The sequence below is a fragment of the Caenorhabditis briggsae genome (genome assembly GCF_000004555.2).
Source record: "Caenorhabditis briggsae complete genome, chrI, whole genome shotgun sequence".
In the NCBI taxonomy this organism is placed as follows: domain Eukaryota; kingdom Metazoa; phylum Nematoda; class Chromadorea; order Rhabditida; family Rhabditidae; genus Caenorhabditis; species Caenorhabditis briggsae.
The window spans coordinates 11325105-11346360 of NC_013489.2; the positions used below are offsets into that span (position 1 = coordinate 11325105).

The following is a 21256-nucleotide window of genomic DNA, read 5'->3' on the forward strand; positions in this document are numbered from 1 at the left end:
CCGGCCCGGTGTCAAAAATTCTGTATTTTTGAGCCAAATTTTGAGCTCTCAATATAATTTTTTCCATTTTTTTTTCGTATTTCGGATTGTTTGTCTGTCTGCTCAAAAAAGATCGAAAAAAAATTTTTTGGTCGAAAAAAATCACATAAGAGTCCCCCCTTATGTGTTTTTTGAAAATTTCGAAACTAGTGAAATGACGGGCCCGCCGGGCCGGGCCTCCGAAATTCCGGAAAAAGCCCGGCCCGGCCCGTTACAAGTATGATGAAAACTACATTTATTACAAGGTACTGTATTAAAAGGCGCATGCACTTATTCAAAGAAATTCGCATTTTTCGCTGCTGGACAGACGATGCGCCTTTAAATAAAATTTTTGGTTAATCGCCGCCGGAGAAGAATAATCAAAATGTTATTCCTTAAGCGCATTGAGCTGAGAAATGTGAAATTCTGGAAATTCAAAGAACATTTTTATCAAATTCTAAAAATTTCAGATTTTCTGAATCCACGTCATCTGTATCTGATTTTCAAAAGTTTACTGAATACCCTGTTGTTTTTTTCCCTTTTTTCTTTTCGTTTTCCACTGAGTAATCGAGAATTCAGGGAGGAGGAGTATACTGTAGACTTCGCCACCTTTTTTTCACCATCTTTTTTTCTTTCGAAATCGTTTCTCTCTTCTGAAATGGTCGATTGATCGAAATGAAGCGATTTCGAAAACAACACTGAAAAATCAGAGAGGCCCGAAAGAGACAAAAGTGAAAGTTTTGCGCGCAGGAATGACGATCGGGATGGGCGGTGTGTATCTTCTTCTTCTCCTTTCCGAAATTCTGTTCAATATTCTGATGTCTGTTGTCTCGATGATTGCTACAGTACCTTCTCCCCTCAATTCAGCCACCGCCGACAATGACTACACAACGCATGCATTATTATCTGACGCCGTGTCGAAAAAGACGTCGAAACTTTCGCCCACCGAAACGACTACTACATTTCGAAGGGACGAAGACTGGAAACTTTTGTGTTGGGGGTCAAAAAAGACGAGAGTAAGAACGAGAACGCAAAAAACGGGTTTCAGAACCGGAATATCAAAGAAAAGGGTGGAGGGGGTCATCTGGAGAATACTGGTTATTGCCGTTGATACCTTTTTGATAAGAAAAGAACCTGGTTATTGATGGGAATCTACTGATTTGGGTGCGTGGGGTGCTCGCCGATTTATTTAACAAAATTTAAAACTTCAGGGTATCGTTGAGCATGCAAATAAATCAGATTATTATGACAACATGAAAAGTTAGTAATTGGGGGTCTAGATCCTGTGGTGGGGATCGGAATGCAATCAAGTCAGTACATAGATAAGATTAGATTAGTTTGTGGGATGGGGTGTTTAGAACAACTTATCAATATCCCGAGTTATCATCGTTATACGAGGAAGAAGCACCGTAGGAGCTGTCGTCGCCGGCTGGTGGAGCGGCACCACAGGAGGGAACGGCGCTCGGCCAATCGCAAACGGACAGTGCTGGATTGAAGACGGTGCCTGACGGGCATCTCATCACGACTTTACGTCCCCACACACAGCGATAGAATACTGAGCAGTTGGTGACGTCGGCGATGAAGGCTCCGTGCTCGGAGCACACTCCCTCTGTTCTTCCGTGATTCTCGCATCCGCTGACCTTCTGTGGGTAATCGCATTTGCCTGTCAACTCGTTGAAAGCGAGATTTGATGGGCAAGATGCATGCTCGAACAGCTCTCCTCCGAAGCACTGAAATGAAACAAATTAAGAAAATGAAGTTAAGTTCCAAATTATACCTGAAGAATTGCGGAGCAGTCCTTCTTATTTCCGTAGAGACCATCCGACTTTCCGTCACAGTAAGCCGATTGTTCGTTGTTGTTGTAATAGCTCTTGACAGGTGCATTCTGTGGAGTACTGCACTCAGTAGCAGCTTCACGGAAAATACAGGTTGATTGGGTGTGGGAGAAGACTTGCTTTCCAGGGCAGTTCTCAAGTTTGGCAGCACCATAAGTGCAGCGAACGTAGTTGCTACTGCATGCTCCCAAAGCGAAAACACCTTCTCCTTCGACATGAGCACATCTGCCATCAACCTTCTTTGTTGTAGCTGGAGTTGTGGCGATGATCTGGAAAACATAGGCATACTAAAACATACTATACTTGGATGACTTACATCCTTAATGGCATCACGAATAGCCTCCTTTCCACAAGCGATTCTGGCAACACATCTGTTCGAATTGGAATCGAAAAGCTTTCCAACTCTGCAAGACTTCTCAGCGTAGCCGGTGGTAGTGCATTCCAAGTAGTTCTTGACACAGAAACCGGTGGAAGCACGGGATCCAGGTGTGCACTTTTGTTCGTATCCGGCGTCTTCCTCTTCCTCACTGTCGTCATCAGCGCGGTTGGAAAAGTCAGTGACAACTACAACAGTCGTTTCGTCTTGAGCTGGTGCATCAGATCCTGGCGTCTCTTCTCCGTATGCTGCAGTCGTTGCGGAATCATCAGATGGAGCAGTCTCGTAGGAGTGATCGTCATCATAAACATTTGTGGTACTGGTTTGGGTGGTGGTGGAGAGAACATCTTCCAAGGTGACATAAGGAAGTGGTCGCACGAGTCCAGCATCTGTAAAATATATATTTAGAATTGCTCTCTGATTAGTTACAATACCTGTGGTAGTCTCCTCTTGATCACAAGCTTGGGATGGGATTTGGCTGAAAGTGCGACAGTTCTGAATCGATGGATCATAGCCTTGTCCCAATGGGCACGTGATAGAGTTGACAAGACGTCCGTAGGAGCAGACAATGAAGGATGAAGAGCAACCTTGGCCATGAGTTCCGTCAGACAATCCAGTACAAGCGTCTTCTGGCTTATTTTGATCGTCTTCCGAAACCGATGGACGGTATGGAGCAATAGAAGGAGCATATGTAGCTGGCTGATCTTCAGCGGGCTGAGTGGAGGTCTTATATCCAAAAGTGGTGGTTGAAGATGAATCATCTGATGGTTCATAGTTGTACCCGGATGTAGTGGATTGAATGTCCTCTGATGGGTTGTATGGAGATCTATAGCCAGAGGTAGTGGAAGATCCATACTCAGAAGTTGTGGATGGTTGATCGTCCGACAATCCGTATCCGATGGTTTGGTCATCCTGTCCTGGTGCACTGGTTGACGAGAAACCAGACTCACCTGAAATATAATCTTGCCGATGTTCAGGAATCTCCCACTCACATTCTGGAATCACATCTTGGAAGGTACATGTCTCTGTGGCCTGATTGAAGTACAAGTTAGCAGAGCACTGTCTAACGATAGCAGCACCGTTCGAGCACTGAATGTACTTTTGAGAGCAACCCATGGCAAAGAGTCCGGAAGAAACATATGCGCAACGATCTCCAACTGGAGCACGAGTGGTAGATGGAGTATCGTCAGATGGTGATCCATATGAATCGGTTGTTTGGTCTTCGGCTGGCGCAATAACTATTGGGGAGTAAGTAGTGGTTGCTTGCACTCCGCCTGGAAAAAAGTTAGTCACAATGACCTGATCTCGTAAACTTACACTCTGTTACTTCGTCTCTGAAACTACACTGTTGTTGGGGTTGGTTGAAGTACAATGATCCACCGCATCGACGAACGATAGCGGCACCATTCGAGCATTGAATGTACTTTTGAGAGCATCCGAGAGAGAATAGACCAGATGGCACAGAAGAGCAACGATCTCCAACAGGAGTGGAAGCCGTCGTCGTAGCTGGTTGATCGTTCCACGATTGAGTTGTAGTGGCTGGTTGATCGTTCCATGACTGAGTTGTAGTGTAAGACTCGTAAGTGGAAGGAGCTTGAGTTGTGAAAGTGTCATCCGAGCTTCCAGTGGTAGTGGCAGACCAAGACGAATCGTCAGAAGTGGGAGTTCCAACAGTAGAAGTCACAACTGGAGTAACGACTCCACATGTTTCCGAGCAAGCGCGAAGAGCCTTGTTGAATGTCTCTCCAATCGGACAAGCAGCCATTCTGTTAACACCATCGCCAGAACAGTAAATGAACTGATCGAAGCAATCTCCGAACGTGAGGAATGTTGGGGTTGTGTATGGCTGGCAATCTTTGTTGACTTGAGCTTGACGAGCGGTGGTTAGAGTGTTCTGTTGTCCGTATCCGGATTGTTGAGTTCCATACGAGACAGAACGCTTTCTTCTCTCGGTAGATCCGAACAAGTCCTTTGGATCAAAGTTCTTGTCATCCTTGTAGCCATCTGGGTCTTCACGTGGTCCCAACTTTCTCTTCGAGTGCTGATCTTCTGGGAAGATTCTCTGAATATCGGACTGAACAAATCTGGCCTTTGGTCCTTCGAACTCGTCGTCAAGGATGAAACGCTTGTTGCCCTCAACCTTTCTGGCTTCTCCATACCGAAGCTTTCCCATTTTAGCGCGACGGTAATCCTTGAATTGGTCATCAAGAGCCGCACGTCCACGCAAAGCAGTAGAGAATGGAGAATCGATTGTTGCTAAAATTGTTAGTGAATAATCAGAATGACTCAGATTCAAACTTACGTCTGTAATACCCACGACGGTGTCCTCTTCCTCTGTGAACATCTCCTACATGACGATAAGGATGGTGACGTGGAACGAAGAATGGATTCTCAATAAGTGTGTTTCCGTATCCCTGGTTACCATATCCTGGCTGTCTGTATGGTCCATAGTGGTACTTTGGCCGTCTGTCGAATTTTGGCTTCAGACGAACATTCTCATCAAATGGACTGACAATGGTATCGGATGGAAATTCTCCGTAGGTGTTGTAGGTTGGGTTAGAAGGATAGGTGACTGGCTGGCACTGTGGAAGATCGAAAACGCACAAAACGAGAGCTGACTCAAAAAGTGTGTTGACTGGACACTGCTTCGAGCGGACCGAGTTGTTCTGGCAACGGTTGAAACGTGATGAGCACATCCCAAAGCTAGTGATTTGTCCTTCGTGGCAGACGATTGGAGCCTGAGTGGTGGTAGTGGGAGCAGTAACGATTGGTGCTTGAGTAGTTGTGACATCATCGAAACCTGGCGATGTGGTGTACTCTGGCTCATCGTCTTGTGGAGTAGTTGTGTACTCTGAAGTGGTGGTCGATGGAACATCAGCATCAGTAGTTGACACGTAGGCTTGAGTAGTAGTGGTAACTGCCTCAGTGCAATCGTAATCACAAGTTTCTGAAAATAAGAACAATGATTCCCACAAATTAATTATAGTTTCTTACGTTGACTGGGATTGAAAACGGTTCCTTGTGGACAGTATCTTCTGAACACTACGCCGTTGTTGCAGGTGTAGAAGACATCGGAGCACCCATCGGCGTAGTTTCCGTTCTCCAGACCATTGCAATCAAAGTCAATTGGCTCCTCGGTGGTTACCTCAGGCTCGTAGTATCCTTCAGTCTCGCCAGATCCCTCCTCGTAACCCTCATCATCGTCTTCGTTTCTGTACACAACTGGAGAAGCCGTTGCGGCGTCCCCCTCGACGTCATCGCAAGACTCCTGGCATTCTTGAGTCGTTCCGTGGAAAACCAAATCATCCGGACAGTACATCTGATAGGCTTGTCCTGATACGCAGTTGACAAACTGGTTCACGCAGCCGATCGAGTAAAGTCCGTCCTGTTTCGATGAACAGTCAAAACTATCGTCTGGCTCTTCTTCGGTGTCGTCAGCCAGTTGGCATTCTGGAGAGTCCTCGATGGGAACGCATCCATCCTCGTAGAAAACGTAGCCATCGCTACACGTCGCTGCTTGTCGGATTCCATTAACACATATCGAATACTGAAAAAAACACCGAGTTACAGGAATCTAGTTGATTAAGAGCGCTACCTCTCGACTGCAAGAGCTTCCTGCGATGCTTCCATTGTAATATGGCGGGCATTCTGATGTTGATGAGTACTGGGATTGCAAACTGTCCGTGACTAAAGAAGATAACTATTTGAAAGCAGGTGCAGAAGCGTAAACTTACAAAATGTTAGTAATACTAGCGAGATGGTGGCTAGTTTTGGCCCCATCGCCTGAAAAAAAAGGGATTTTGAAAAGAAAATTGAAGGAAAATTAATGGGAAATTAACGGGGAATCGGACAAAAAACAGCGAGAACAAATGGGACTGAAAGCAAGAAGGCTCTCGAATGATGATCGAGAAGAAAACTTATGAAATTCCGCGCCATTAACTCAAATTGTTACCGCCAGTGCCGGAAACTGAATCTCAAAAATTCCAGAATTTTTAAAATTAAATTTAGGTCTAATCGGCAGCAAAGAATCAACAGAAAATTAGGTCAATCTGAGAAAAAAATGACGAAAAAAAAAACAGAGAAAGCGCATCCTCCCTCCTAAATTTTTGGCGCGGGTTACTGTAAGCGTTGCGAGAGTCAATTGCTTCTCCGAGTAATGTTCCTTTAAAAAATCCGTCTTTTTGTTGTTTTTTCGCTATTTTTTTTTGCAGAAAAAAAGAGCTTTCAGTGAATAAAAAAGGTTTTTTGCAAATCGAATATATTTTCAGCTATGGAAGACACTCTCGTGACGGAACAATTCTTCTCTATCGCCCCTCCGACACCAACAAAGCTGGCAAACAGTTCGTTTCAAATGCTAGTTGAAGAAGTGGGTTTTATCGAAAAATGGGACATTTTTTCTAAAATTTCAATTGTTTCAGTCTCAAAATTCTTGGAAAACCCAATCGGAAGGCGACATCTTCGACAAAATTGTGTTCCGAGACGATGAGCTGTATGATTCCACTCAAGACAGTTTTCGATACGGGCGGTAAGTAAAAAAAGCTAAAAAATCTGAAAATCAGCGATTTTTCAGAGTAACAACAGGTCCCAGCTACAATTTGGTGACTGGAAAAATGCCGGAGAAGATATTCGAAGAGGTGAAAACCAAGGATGAGGAGAATGACGAAGTCGAGGATGCTGGAGAGTTGGAAGAGGTCTCAACGATTACAGAGACATTTCTAGAAATGTACCATGGGCAGATGCCAAAATATTTCGATTATCGATCCAATTTTCCTGAAATCCGAGGAATCTGGACTCTCCTTTTCGATCAAGAGCACTACGAGATGATGTCGACGTTCGAACTGCAAGCGGCGATTTGTGCAGCCTTAAATTCCAAGCATTATCTAATGATTTGTATCGGTGTGGACGCCTACAACACTGTCACAGGTGTCGAGATGTCTGCTGTCGATAGAGTCACTTTTCGAATGGCATTGACTAGAGCGGTAGCTGGAGAGTTTCAACCGCCGCTTGTGAAGGTTATTTTAAAGTGAATTATTACAAAAATCAGTTAATTTTGATTCAGATCGCTCCAAAACTTCTAACCGGAGTATCTCCCATGAAACGAGACGTCTCGGAGCTCACCACGAGTATCGATGTGCTATTTGTTCCGGTTATTGGAGAAAAAGAAGAAAATCGGTTCCTAATTGTGGTCAGAGTCAAGGAGCTATCCGAAAGGTTCTATCAATTGTCGTCTGGAAGGATTTATAAAGAGCAGGAGGGAAGAGTCGTTGAAATGGCGAGTTTGAATGATGCTTTCCATTTGATGCTCAATGAGCAGTCCATGTCAGATATGCAGGAGAGACGGGGTAGTATGTTCATGCGAGAACCGGAGCCCTTTGTTACTGAGGGAACTTCGATTGTTATGGATGAGCTGAAACGTGTTGTTCAGAAGGAGGAAAAAGTTCAAAACATTAACAAAAAGTAAGATTTATATACCTTAACACCTGTAATAGAAGGGCTCTCTAACATTTTATTTTCCAGATCTCTCCTCCAATCCCTGCTCTACTCTGTCGATTTGGAGCACATCGGATGGATTCTCTTCGGCTCCGCGCTATCAATCTGCTTCTATAAGAACGCCATTAAACCTCTTGTAAAATAGAAATTCTTTCATGTATTATCATTTTTCTTCTGTTAGCTGTCTAGTGTTTGACACTGTTTTCTTGTGTTTTATTGCATCTTTATCATCATTCAAGGAGTTTTATATTTTTTTGTTATCAGTTTTATCAGTGATCAGGAACGTTTGACTGATTAGGTTCACCTAGTGTGATAAGGATTTCACGGCCAATAATTCAGAATTTTCAAAAATCCCCGTTGTAGCATGCCACATTTTTTTCCCTGGGATTTCCTATAAATCCCGAGTAAAATCGCCAACAAAAGTCAGTATCACTTTCTGCCATAGCTCCCAATTCACCACCACACAACACTCCAATCAAAACTTTCTGCCAAACTGTCAACGAAAATAATTTTGAAACCATAAACTGTGAACGAAGACAGTTTGTCGGTAAAAGCGATTGAATCAATAATGGTGGACAAGGGTCTTCTGCACCAGGGTTACTATCATGGGCTGTTGCCACGAGATGATATCAAGGAGATGTTGCACAAGCCAGGAGAGTTTCTTATTCGTACGTCGGAGCCAGTCAAAGGGCAGCCGAGACAATTCATTTTGTCGGCGGTTGGAAATGGGCAAACTGGGGTGAGTTTTAGATTCGGGCTTATTTTTGTGGTGCTTTTTCCGATGGAATGCAAGTGCAAAGCCGTACGATTCGCCAGTTAAATTTTCGGCTCTAAAAGAAGCTCAAAAAAAGGTCAAAAAATCGCTTTAAAAATGACTGAAAATAAATTGTGAATGGTGAAAAAAAGGCTGAAGCAAAAATCGGTTAAAACAGGCTTAAATTAGCCAAAGAATGGACCAAAAAATGATCTAAAAACTATTGAAAAGGTCAAAAATAGCTTACAAATAGTCAAAAATAGCAATAAATGGGTCAAAAATGACTAAAATGACTGAAAAGGTTCAAAGTTGGATAAAAACAAAAGAAAACGCTCGAACTCTAACATTCAAATACCGTAGTAAAAATGCGTTATTCTCGACACGAAGACTTCGAATCGAACTGTCGTGTTACGGTTTTGTGCCTGCATTCCATCGAAAAAAGCGGGGCAGAAAATACCTTAAAACCTGTAATATAGCGTTCTACTTCTCGGAGGGGTGTTTTGGGATGATGCAAGGCAACAAAAATTGGTTTTCACTTGATTAACAAGGTGCGAAATGAAAAAAAGGTACTAGATTACACTGCTACTCTGTTAATTGAACGTAAGCACTTTGTCTTGGTACCTGGAAGCACCCTTTGAGGGTGGCGTTGTATTAGAGGGGATCTTCTATTACAGGTAGCGTTGTATTACTGCTTTTACGGTATTTGAAAAAACGTTCCGGAAAAAAAACATTGAGAAACAGAACAAACACAAAAACTGTATACTTTTACAGCCGAATCACTTTGTGATTCGTGAGTCTGAAAACCACAAAGTGTTTGTCGACCAACGTGGATTCGACACAATCATCGAACTGGTCAATCACTATGTTGCCACTAAAGAGCCGCTCTTTGCTCAAAATAAATCAGTGAAAGTAGTGATCAAGCATGCTGTGGAGCGTCAAAAGTGGGAGTTGAATCATGAAGACGTGGAGTTGACGAAGAAATTGGGAGAAGGAGCATTTGGAGAAGTTTGGAAGGGAAAACTACTGAAAGTGCTGGATGCAAGTGGACAACCAGTGCCAGTGGCTGTGAAGACTGCCAAGCTGGAATCAATGAATAAGGAGCAAATTAAGGAGATCATGAGGGAGGCGAGATTGATGAGAAATCTTGATGTAGGGTTCAAGAAATCTGAATTCTTCATAAAAATCATTTCCAGCACATCAACGTCGTCAAGTTCTATGGTGTGGCTGCTGGTGCTGAACCTCTCTACGTCATCATGGAGCTAGCTGATGGTGGAGCTTTGGATTCTGCTCTCACTAAACAAAAGTTTCCAATGGTCAAAAAGTACGAGTTGATTCTTCAAGCGGCGTGCGGTATCGCCTACTGTCATGAGCAGAATCTGATGCATCGTGACGTGGCGGCTCGTAACTGTCTGTATGGTGGTGGTCAGGTTAAGATTGCGGATTTTGGTTTGAGTCGTGAGGGTGATAAGTACGTGATGGATCTGAAGAAGAAGGTTCCGATCCGTTGGTTGCCTCCAGAGACCATTTCCGGGGGTTTGTATACTCCGAAAACTGACGTCTTCGCATTTGGAATCATGGCTTGGGAGATTACGGAAGATGGAAAGGAACCGTATCCAGGGATGAAGGTTATTGAGGTGGCGATGAATGTGATGAAGGGATACCGTATGACGTTCAGTGCTGAAGTCAATGCTGGGTTTGCAGCCTACATTACGGTAGGTTTGAATTTTCGAATTTCCAATTTTTGAATTTCTGATTTTTGAAATTCAGTAACATTTAATTTTTTAAATTCTCTATATTTTGAATTTAGGAATTCCTGAACTTTTGATTTTTTTTTTCAGAGCAAGTGCTGGCCCGCAAAACCCGAAGAGCGTGCTCCAATGAAGGAGATTGTGAAATGGATGAAGAATTTCGTGAAGGCACAGGGAGGAGATCCAGGAAAGAGTGGAGTGAGTTCTGTGCAGAGCAAAGCGAAGAAGAGCAAAGAGAAGGTTTGGTATTACTCGCTGTACTCAACACTTACTCGATGCTCTACCCTATTTATCAATTTCTTATTACTTTCTATCTACAGATGATGACGAAAATTGGTAAAAAGTTTGGAAAGAAAGGATCGAAGGAGAAGATGAGTCGCAGCTCGACAATGAGCACTGCCACGACGTCTAGTGCTCAGGGAGTCAGCACCGCCACTGCCGCCCATTGATGTCGATGTGAAACGATCAAAAAAAGTTGTTCCTCCCTTTTTGTATCGTGTGTGTAGAAAAATTCCACACTGTATAGTATCAAGTATTGTGAATAAAGTGTTTTTGGAGATGCCATACTGATTGGCAGTGCCTACGGTGCTCCCAACAGCTGGCTTGTTTTCTTCTACCTCCGTTTAAAGGGTCACCATTTGATTTTCAATATTTTTACTGTGTGATTTATTTATTCATATTTTGTATTTTGAGAAACTCGTATCAATTTTTAGATTTTAAAAATCTTCATTTCGAAGCTAGTTACAGCCATTTAAAGATGTGGCCTAGTTTTGAATTTCTAGGCCATCGACCGTCAAATCCGTGTAACTTGGTTCAAGTTTGAAATTGTTTCAAAAAGTTTATTTTGGCAGTTTTTTTTTTAAATCAACGTTTTGTTTTGTGGAAGCTTTGTATTCTATCTTTTCCAACTATGACTACATGTGCACTTTGAGCTTACGTATCTCGCTTCCTTTGAGAGATATCACAGATTTGTCAACTGATAAAATATTGGTGATATTATGGTAAATATTTTATCATTTGACAGATTTTTGACATCTCTTATAGGAACCGAGATAATTGAGATCAAAGTGCACATATAGAGTGAGTTTCTATTTGAGGAAATATGGTAATTGCAGATCTAAGAAGCTTCACAGATTTTTTTATAATCAAACATGCAAAACGATAAATTATGATGAATATCAATTCTATAAAACATTCTTCATAAACGAACACATTTAAAAAAAAACAATTCCATTAGTTCATGCAACCATACATTCAGAAAATCAATGTCTCCTCCTAAACCTTCCCAGCGTCATCTCCGATCCTATACCAAGGTGTCACCGACCTTCCACTTGGCGATATAAACTGAACTTCTGTTTTGTAAACCCGAATAATTGTCTCCTGTCCATCATCCTCTGCTCTCAATGTGTGCTTCTTCCACTGAGCAAATAATCCATGCCAACTTCTCCAAGGAACACCATCGATCCACACTTTGCCCATGATGGGGATCCCTTTTCCATCGGTTCCTGAAATTTCAATAACGAATTTTTTTTTCAAATTTTGGAAAAGAGTCTACCTTCATACAAAATCATTTCACTTCCATGAACCTTCCAGTTGTCCACTCCAGTCGTAAAGAATCCAGTGTTATAGTAAACCTGCTCGAACATGGTTTTCTTCTCATCCGGACCAAAGGAGTGCCATCCAGAATCATCGGTCTGTTCTCCAGTGTACTCATGGAGTACTTGCATTCGAAACGTTGATCCTGTCTTGTTCTCCAGAATGATTTTCGCCCAACGACGTGTGGATTGGGGTGGCTGGGCAGATATTTCAGTCATGATGGAAGTCAAAAACTGAAGTCTCCTCACCTATCGACCTTTTTATAGGATCCTGATGGGCGGAGCCTATTCATAACCTTTACTCGATTTTCTTTTCCAATGATCTTTCTTGAATTCCATCCAACATTTGTGGTTTGGCTGATAAAACAGAACACATAAACTGTGGTTAGAGAACAGGTTAGAATAGGAGGCAAAGGAGGGAACTTATCAAATTTCAAAATGATAAGAAATTCGAGTTGGCAAAATTTAGACCAAAGGCTAAACGAAATGGGCTGATCAAGAGAGAGAGAGAGAGAGAGAAACCAGTATAAAAGAACCCCGGAATGGATCTAAATCATCAGTTTAGTTTTTTGTCCCTTGCCTAATCAGTGATTAGTAATCACTCAAAACTTTCAGATGTCCTCCACGCCATCCGCTGAGCCACCTCAATCAACCCGCCGTTGGGCCAAAATCGTTCTGGAGAATTGCACTGGTTCCCATTTCAAGTTCCAAGTTCTCCATGAATACACCGGCGAGCAAACCAACAATTCTGGATATATCCTCTTCAAGCCGGATGACAAGATTACTGTATTCGACCAAGTCTACTACAACACTGGATTCTTCACAACTGGAGTCGACAACTGGAAGGTTCATGGAACTCGTCTCATTGAGGTGTCACCGGAGAGCAAATTCACTGAAATGATCTCTGGAAAATTCTTCATTGATGGACTACCGTATGCCAGTGGGCATGGAGCCTTTGCATCGTGGAAGAAGCACACTTTGAGATCAGAGGATGATGGACAGGAGACGATAATCAAAGTGTATCAAACGGAGGTTCAGTTCATTTCTCCAAGTGGAAGATCGACGACTACATTCAACACACTTGGACAGGATATTCTCCCATTTTCTGCTAATCCACAACAACGCCATTGATTTACTCGATGTCTTTTTGACTATAGTTGGATACGAATAAATCTGTTGTATTTTTCAAAAACACTCATTAAAGACTCGTTATAACGAGACCTTAAAGGATTCATGGAAAACGTTAGTTTCGTGGGGTTGAACTTGGAGTTGCAGTTGTGACCCCGCTGTTTTAGGTGCCGCGTCTACCTGTGGAGTGCTGGTAACTTTGAGCTCCTATATCTCATTTCCTGTAAAAGATATCAAAAAGTGGACACTTAACAAAATGTTTATTATAAAATCAGAAATATTTTGTCAGTTGACGACTTTTTGTGATCTCTCACAGGAACCGAGATGAACTGGCTCAAAGTTAAAAGTTAGGGAGGTAATTCTATTAGATGGGTTATTGTATTAGATGGGTTACTGTAGAGTGACCCAATTGAGAAAGCGCTGAAATTTCCTTGGGACTACTATTTTGGCTGAGAAAATACAAAAACATATTCCAGAAAATGGTATTTTGACTCTTTTGTATGCGCCAGCTGATTGGTGAGAGGGCGGAGACAACTGATTAGGAGGTAAAATTCTGATAAGATAAAAAAAGTTTCGATGATCTTTGTTTTAGTTTGTGGTTTGGTGATAAATTGATAACGAACGTTTTGTTGGTTTTCGTGTCAACGAAATTATTTTTTTGAGACGGAAGGTAAAAGTTCAGAGGATATAATCGGTAGTGTACTGTAGTACAGTGAGCTAAACGTTATATCAGTCTTGCACGTTGTATTATAGAAAATGTTTCTGGGAATTGAAGACTCAGCAATTCCTATAAATTGGAATACCGAACATTAGATTTTTTAGAAATCTTGAAACATCTCAAAGTTAAAATTTTTTCGAATTCCCAGCGACCCAGAAATCAGAATGAGGATAAAAATGCATTTATTGATTAAAAAAAAAAGAAAATGTGACTGTTTCAAAAAATAATCTTGACATTTACGACTAGTCATGCCTGTAGAAGCTTGTTGTTGATACACCACTCGGCGAAACAAATTGAACTTCAGTTTCGAAGACCTTGATAGTGGTGGTTTCCTCATTATCTTCGGATCTTAAAGTGTGCTTCTTCCAGTCAACAGCCACACCAGTCCCACTACGCCAGTCCTCTCCGTCGACAATCTTCTTTTCTCCATTTTCTGCAAAAAAATATTTGATTGATTTTAAGAAAATCTATTCTTACCAGTAATCTCAACGACCTTCTTTCCATGAACCTTCCAGTTATCCGTTCCAGTCGTGAAGATTCCAACACGATAGTTCACCTTCATCACATACTTCTTATCATTTGGTTTCATCAAATGCCATCCAGAATCATCGACATCGTCTCCAGTGTACTGATGGAGTACTTGAAATTTGAACATATGACTCGACTTGTTCTCGACGTCAATGTAGGCACTGCACGTCTTGGCTTGTGGTGGTGGTGGATCGTCGGTCGACATCTTTTCGGTATCCTCTCGACTCGGAGACTCCTTTTAAATGGATGAAGACGTGGGCGGAGATTATAGAATCTTTGTGTTGTTTAAACAGAACTCGTGCCGATAAGACAAAAGTTCTGATCTTCGCTTTTTCGAGAAAAAAGAGAGCCTGCAGTTTCAACGTCAAGAGAACATTCGTTATCAAAACTGATCACGAGGCGAACTAAAAAAAGTGTCGTTTGAGAACTTGTTTGAATTTGAAGTTTGGTTCAGAATAATAACCTTCGGAACATGGAATGTTGGGTTAGAAGGATATCTGATTTGGAGAGGAGACTTCTAGATTTGTAAGAAAACGTCAAAAGGAAATGGATACAGTAAAACCTGAAGTAGTAGGGCCGGTCCTTCTAGGTACAGTTGGAGGGCCCACATGTTTTACGGTATATGGGCCTGGCGCAAACTTCAAATGTCAAAGTCAAGGATGTGCCGAGACCGATAGCTGCTCTTTGATTCGCATACTTCTGGGATAGGTAGGATAAGGCGGCATAGCGGTTTCTGGATTGTTGAGCGTATTTTCGGAAGAACGGACTTATTGGTCCATGGCAACCTAATACGGTCGGCCGCGGCCAAGATTTGATTCAGATTAGGAAACGACTGTAGCAAACATTAGAGGTGGGATTTCAGAAATAATTCCAGAAAACTTCATGTGTATGCTTCAGGTAAATTTCTCAAACGTTTCAGATTATATGGACCCCTTTGATCCACACAGATTGGCTTATGTTCTTAGCGTCACTAAGCCAACCGATTCTCCAACCCGTTTCAGCTTTGAAATCAATGTTAATTAATGTAAACCTGTAATAGCCCTGATCAACTGCACTGTTCTCCCTACTGATCTTTCTTCAAACTTCATTTTTTTTCTTGTTCTCATTTCGTTGACACTCGTTCGTTATCATCACCAAACCAGAAATAAACAACTGGACAAGAAAGGCAAAGATCACCGACAATTTGCCCTTATCAAAAGTTGAACAACAGAGGCTCCTCCCATTTTCCACTAGTTTAAAATGGGGCATCGTTCTAGGAAAAGATCAGGAACCTCCCTCTTGACGACTTCTGAGAATGAGTTCTGAGCAATCCGATCCATCACCACCACGTGCCACCAGATGTGCAGCTGAAATCGTTTTGGACAATCGAACTGGAAGTCATTTCAAATTCACTGTTGAGCATGAATACACCGGATGGCCCATCGACAAAAAGGAAGACGTTTATTACAAACCGGATGAGAAGAAAACGTTTTTTGACAATGTGGAGTATAACACTGGAGCATTCACAACTGGAGTCGACAATTGGAAAGTTTCAGGAATTCAACTCAATGAGGAAACTAGTGAGTTTGCTAGGGAGGATTACTGTGGATGACACTTCTTATTTCAGCCACAGTTAACGGAAAGAAGACAACTAAATTGGTAGAGGGAACCAAGTTTCACAGTGGATCAGGAGCATTGGCCAGTTGGAAGAAACATACGTTGAGATCTGAGGATGATGGAGAGAAGACTGAAATTCGAGTGTTCCCAACTGAAATCCATTTTGTGTCTCCCAGTGGAACGTCGACTACTTCTTTCACTAAATGATTTTGTGATTGTTTTTGTGATTGATTTTCGAAAAAGATTTGAATAAAGTTTTTCGCTATGAGGCACTTTCAAGATGATTTTGTTAAAGGAATAAAGTAATTTGGACTTCTTTGTTTTGTAGTTTTTGTTTTGAAAAATCTAACGGGAGAGAGACTTTTTGACCGAATAATCTGAAAATCTAAGAATTAAAATCTCTTGTGATTTTGAAATTAGAATTCCGGGACCTCAGAAAACCAGACTCTCCCGAAATCTAAAAAATTTCTAATATTCGATTTTCGGTCCGTTTTCGAGCCTTTTTTGAACAGTTTTTGGTTCATTTTTTGAGTCGTTTTTCAGCTATTTTGCTTGGTTAGTTTTTAATCCGTTTTCGAACTGGTGAGCTGTTTTCGGACCCTTTTTGATCCGCTTTTTTTGGGACCTTTGAGCTTTGAGCTGTTTTTAATCTGCATTTGACTATTTGAGCCGTTTTTGAACCGTTTAGAGCCATTTTCGTCGGTTTTTGGACCGTTTTTGAGCCGATTTTGAGCAGTTTTTAAGCCGTTTCTTGACGTTTTAGGACCGTTTTAGGATCAATTTTGATCCGTTTTGAGTCGTTCAGAACTGTTTTTGAACCTTTGCTAAAAAGTTTTGAGCCGTTTTGATCTGAACCATCTTTGGATTATTTTTGAGCCGTTCTTGAATCATTTTTGAGTCGTTTTGATCTATTTTTGAATCATATTTTAGCCGTTTTCGGACTGTTTTTGAGCCGCTTTTGATCTGTTTCGGTCCGTTTTTGAGCCGATTTCAAGCTCATTTGATCCGTTTTTGAGCAGTTTCAGGGCAATTTTTAAACTGTTTTTTGGTGTTTTTGAATCGTTTATGAACCATTTCAAACCACCGTAGACATTTCCGGCTTATCTTTTCATAGTCGTTTTTTATTCGAAAAAAATATTTCATTTTGATGATCTAATCTGTTTCAGTTTTTTTCAGATAATAAGTTTCATAAATTTAGAAATTCAGAAATTTATATCAACAATTTTCCTGCTCACTATTGGGAAATCTAACTGAACCATGATGCTATCTGAAATTTTGGAAAAAAAACAATCTTAAAAAAATTTTTCTCAAACAATGCATAAAACAACGGAAAACAAGATTATTTTTGTATGTTTCTAAAACCACAAAACCCTTTTCCTCTTTCTTAAAACTCTTTCTTCACAAAAATAAATATATCCATCAATTCCCTCAATCCCTCAATATATCCGGTACACTGTTGTTCTAATTATCATTTGCCAGTTGTCTCATTTGAATAACTGCATAATTTGCACCCAAATGTGAGAACTTTAGAATGAATATAAGCGGGAGAACTGGTAGCAGAGGCAGAAAACTAACAATGTCAACTCTCATTTTCCTGGTTATTTTGCCAATGATTTTTGCTGCTCAATCGTGCAAGGATCCTCTTCTGAATGGTAATGCCTCTTGAGTCAATTTATCTCGATTCCTGTGAATGGTATCAAAAAGTGCTCAACTGACAAAATGTATTTGATATTATGATAAACATTTTGTCAGTTGTCCATTTTTTGATATCATTCACAGAAAAGGAGATATTGGAGTACAAAGTTGACTAGGTATATTTCTTTTGAGAATGCGGCTGCGCGAGACGCCAAACGTTCGACGCTGCCTGGCTCCAGAAGGAGCATCCAGATGTGTATGCTGAATTCAGTTCAGCCACAATTCAGGCTCCAGTTGTGACCTACGGATCTGCTGAGTGTGATGAAATCCGAGTTGTCTGTCCAGATGATTTCAAAGTGGCCAGTTTCAATATCAGTACCAGTACCATCAAATTCGATCCAAGAGTATTTCAATTATTTAGTTTATGGTCTTTAATTGTTTTTAATTTTTCAGTCCTACCCAAATCCAACCGTTACGCCTGCCTTTTGTCAAGACGGACAATGGATCAGAGAGGGACTCTTCATACCAATTGATATGGAACTCTCACTGGATTCATTGACCTGTATCAAGCAATAAAATCAATTTGTTAAAATGTATTTGGGTTCAACTATTCTAAATAAAAAGTTCATTGTCTACTTCTTTGGAAAAAATTCTGACTCAATTTGCATTAAGCTCTTACCGAAGGCTGTCTTCAAGAATCTAGAAATCTAAAAATGTTCAACTTTCGGATTTTAGATACTGTGGGTTTGTGGACCGCCTTTGAGTCGTTTTGGTCCGCTTTTGAGCCGTTTTCAAGTTATATGTATTGGTCCGTTCTTGAGTCGTTTTTGAGCCGTTTTTGAGCCGTTTTTTTGAACGTGTTTGATCTGTTTTTGAATCATTTTTTGAACCGTCTTTGGACTGTTTTTTAGCCGTTTTGATTTGTTTTAAAACAGTTTCTGGACCATTTTTGAACCGTTTTGAGCGGCTTTTTGGCTGTTTTAAAACCATTATTTTCGAGCCGCTTTAGACCTATTTTGAGCCGCGTCGGACCATTTTTATCCGTTTTTGAGGCTCTGTTAGACCGTTTTCAAAATAGGCCGGCCTTCCCTACCTAAGCCAGAAGTACCCTATTCAAAGTGTTGGCCGTGGCACAGCCTTGCTCTTACGTTAAAAATGTTTCGCGTCCGAAAAAAGTGCTCCATTTTTTCTCCTCATGATATTATCAAACCAACCGCCTCCCCATATAAGAAATCAGTTCTCAAAATCAACCGAATCGAAAATCCCATTGATATCGGCAGAACGTTTCAGGTGAATTGTAAGTAAGTTTTCAGAAAAATCCTCTTCGATCCTCGATTTTCAGAGCAATGAGTCAGCCACGTACCCATGAACAAACGCTTGCCAATGAACCATGGTACCATGGATTGTTGCCCAGAGAGGATATGAAAGTGTTGTTGACCCAGCGGGGTGATTTTTTGGTGAGATTCACGGATCCGAAAGTTGGAGAACCGAGGAAGTTTGTGCTTTCCGTTTATGTTGGAGTCGCTGATGATGTGAGTTCTTGTTTGGTGTTGAATATTCTGAAATCTGATCCTTAGATCCGTCACTACGTGATTCGAGAGTACGAGAACAAGTTTGCTGTGGATGCAAAGTGGTTTGCGACGATTCCTGATCTTCTGAACTACCACCATCGAACGAAGGAACCAGTGGCCATCGGGTGCCAAGAATCAGTCCTAATCCGTCCGATCGGCCGAGAGCCATGGGAAAAGCAACATTCCGATGTTACCCTACTCAAGAAGCTAGGAGAAGGAGCATTCGGAGAGGTACAATTGGGCGAGATCCGTATTGGGAATACGGTCAAAAAGGCTGCTATAAAATTGGCAAAGCTGGAGGCGTTGACGAAGGAGCAAATCAAGGAAATCATGCATGAAGCTAGGCTGATGAGAAAATTCAAACATCCCAATGTTGTTACTTTTTATGGAGTGGCTGCTGGTCAAGAACCATTGATGGTTATTATGGAATTGGTGAGGAATTGTGGATTGTAGTTTGTAGTTCAACATTTTTTTTGCAGGCTGAAAACGGGGCCCTTGATTCTTACCTGAAAAAGAACATTGGCAATTTGCCTATTTCAAAGAAGAACGATATGATTCTTCAAGCTGCTCTGGGACTAGAATACCTTCATTATCTCAATATCATCCATAGAGATATTGCGTCTAGAAATTGTCTTTATGGCGGTGGACAGGTCAAAATATCCGACTTTGGATTGTCTCGAGAAGGATCCAGTTATCGATTGAATCCCCATAAAAAAGTTCCAATCAGATGGCTGGCTCCAGAAGTGCCACGTACTGGATTTTATACTCCTAAAACCGACGTCTTCGCGTATGGAATCATGTGCTGGGAGGTGTATCATGATGGGACAGAACCGTATCCAGGGATGAAAGTGGCTGAGGTGTTGCCGAAGGTTCAGGAGGGATATCGGATGCCATTTGAGGCTAAAGGAGTAGCAGCGGCGGTGGTGAAGTATGTCACAGACCGTATCTGTGCAGGCACCGAACAAGAACGTGTCACGATGTTGGAAGTGGTTCGTGAGCTTCCCAATCTTGATGGTTTTGAGCAAGCACCCATGTCCAATAGCTACTTTGAACTTCCTGGTGGCGGGAAAGTGACAAAAGTGGAGCTAGAAGGATCCAAGAATCAGAATCAGGTCATCAATATTCTCCCTCACATGTCCCACCCCGTTGTCACACCCAATTTCGGGGAAGTTCCATTGCAGCAGAAAAAGTCACTCTTGAATACCGATGAAGAGGGAATGTAAGATTTAGCTTGGATTACTGTAGAAAATTTCAAGAACTTGAATTTCAGACGCAAAACTAAGAAGCCAGTTCGTGCCCGAATGACAAGCTTCAATCGTGTGCAGAATGCATCCAAAAGTCAATCCAATTCCACGTGCTCGAATATTTCCACTGGTGGCAAGAAGAAAAAGAAGCATCAGCAGACGACGTCGTCGTCTTCTGTGGACGCTCCAACTGGTTTCTCGATGTTGAGCATCTTTCAGAGAAAGAAGACGGCGACGCCGACGGAGAAGAGCGAGGGAGTGTGAACTTTATTTTAGATTAGATTTTTTGAGAAATGAAGATTTTAGTATGAATCAAGATCAGCTACTGTAAACACTCTAATATTATAGAACGCTACCCAAACAGTCAGCTTCTTCAACAGGGACCAAGATAATTGAGCTCAAAGTGTTCACGTATGGTGGTGACTCGATCAGTCGTCAGCGCGCGGCGCCGACGCGATGTTGGAGCCCAATTATCTCGGTTCCTATAAAATATATTGAAAATCTATCAACAGATAAAATATTTCTGATATTATGATAAACATTTTACTAGTTGATAGTTTTTCCATAACTTTAACAGTTACCGAGATAAAGTGACTCAAAGTTAGGACTGTTTCCTTTATGCCCAATTTTTTTTTTTCGTTTTTTCTCCTCTTCCAATTTCTCTGCATCTCTCCCACTTTCCATTAGCTTCCTTGCAGTCTCCGCGCCACCGCTCACGCTCATTTCTCTTTTTCTCTGGCTTTATCTAGCTTACAAGTTATATTTCCATCTCGGCATCTTGGCATCCATTTCTCTGCGTCTTTTTCCCTCTTTTGGAAGGTCCGCCGCGGGACGGCGCTCCCAAAGACACCATTCGCATTCGACGAATCTGCCTTTTTTTCTTCTTGATTTTGTATAGGTGACGTTCCAGTACTAGTATGAGATGTTCAATTTTTGAAACCTACAAAATTAACGATAAAAACCATACAATGCTAGGTACCGTAGTCGGAAGTATCAGTAGTTGCTCCCATAGAAGCCCAC

The 21256-nt window shown here is 41.6% G+C and overlaps 10 protein-coding genes across 10 annotated transcripts; 7 read left to right on the top strand and 3 right to left on the bottom strand.

The window, feature by feature from the left end:
• Positions 1–782: 782 nt before the first annotated feature.
• On the top strand, positions 783–1275 carry CBG25404 (the record flags this gene model as incomplete). Its single annotated transcript, XM_045241260.1, has 2 exons — positions 783–958; positions 1230–1275. The coding sequence occupies 2 exons, from the start codon at positions 783–785 to the stop codon at positions 1273–1275; spliced, it is 222 nt and encodes a 73-aa protein (XP_045098801.1).
• A 110-nt stretch (positions 1276–1385) lies between these two features.
• CBG08482 lies at positions 1386–6009 on the bottom strand (the record flags this gene model as incomplete). Its single annotated transcript, XM_045241261.1, has 7 exons — positions 1386–1533; positions 1562–3503; positions 3547–4485; positions 4532–5176; positions 5224–5776; positions 5825–5916; positions 5964–6009. The coding sequence occupies 7 exons, from the start codon at positions 6007–6009 to the stop codon at positions 1386–1388; spliced, it is 4365 nt and encodes a 1454-aa protein (XP_045093775.1).
• A 490-nt stretch (positions 6010–6499) lies between these two features.
• On the top strand, positions 6500–7864 carry CBG08481 (the record flags this gene model as incomplete). Its single annotated transcript, XM_045241262.1, has 5 exons — positions 6500–6595; positions 6648–6754; positions 6800–7241; positions 7289–7686; positions 7747–7864. 5 exons carry the CDS (start codon positions 6500–6502, stop codon positions 7862–7864), a joined length of 1161 nt encoding a protein of 386 aa, XP_045093774.1.
• A 423-nt stretch (positions 7865–8287) lies between these two features.
• CBG08480 lies at positions 8288–10670 on the top strand (the record flags this gene model as incomplete). Its single annotated transcript, XM_002640383.1, has 5 exons — positions 8288–8458; positions 9245–9622; positions 9667–10185; positions 10312–10461; positions 10542–10670. 5 exons carry the CDS (start codon positions 8288–8290, stop codon positions 10668–10670), a joined length of 1347 nt encoding a protein of 448 aa, XP_002640429.1.
• An 826-nt stretch (positions 10671–11496) lies between these two features.
• CBG08479 lies at positions 11497–12035 on the bottom strand (the record flags this gene model as incomplete). Its single annotated transcript, XM_002640382.1, has 2 exons — positions 11497–11726; positions 11777–12035. The coding sequence occupies 2 exons, from the start codon at positions 12033–12035 to the stop codon at positions 11497–11499; spliced, it is 489 nt and encodes a 162-aa protein (XP_002640428.1).
• Positions 12036–12431: 396 nt separating this feature from the next.
• On the top strand, positions 12432–12947 carry CBG08478 (the record flags this gene model as incomplete). Its single annotated transcript, XM_002640381.1, has 1 exon — positions 12432–12947. The coding sequence occupies one exon, from the start codon at positions 12432–12434 to the stop codon at positions 12945–12947; it is 516 nt and encodes a 171-aa protein (XP_002640427.1).
• A 957-nt stretch (positions 12948–13904) lies between these two features.
• Positions 13905–14395, bottom strand: CBG08477 (the record flags this gene model as incomplete). The annotated part of the gene is made up of 2 exons (XM_002640380.1): positions 13905–14095; positions 14140–14395. 2 exons carry the CDS (start codon positions 14393–14395, stop codon positions 13905–13907), a joined length of 447 nt encoding a protein of 148 aa, XP_002640426.1.
• Positions 14396–15484: 1089 nt separating this feature from the next.
• CBG08476 lies at positions 15485–15993 on the top strand (the record flags this gene model as incomplete). Its single annotated transcript, XM_002640379.1, has 2 exons — positions 15485–15749; positions 15797–15993. 2 exons carry the CDS (start codon positions 15485–15487, stop codon positions 15991–15993), a joined length of 462 nt encoding a protein of 153 aa, XP_002640425.1.
• Positions 15994–17362: 1369 nt separating this feature from the next.
• Positions 17363–17997, top strand: CBG08475 (the record flags this gene model as incomplete). Its single annotated transcript, XM_002640378.1, has 3 exons — positions 17363–17438; positions 17614–17825; positions 17875–17997. 3 exons carry the CDS (start codon positions 17363–17365, stop codon positions 17995–17997), a joined length of 411 nt encoding a protein of 136 aa, XP_002640424.1.
• A 770-nt stretch (positions 17998–18767) lies between these two features.
• On the top strand, positions 18768–20500 carry CBG08474 (the record flags this gene model as incomplete). Its single annotated transcript, XM_002640377.1, has 4 exons — positions 18768–18953; positions 18999–19424; positions 19472–20211; positions 20263–20500. The coding sequence occupies 4 exons, from the start codon at positions 18768–18770 to the stop codon at positions 20498–20500; spliced, it is 1590 nt and encodes a 529-aa protein (XP_002640423.1).
• Positions 20501–21256: the final 756 nt, after the last annotated feature.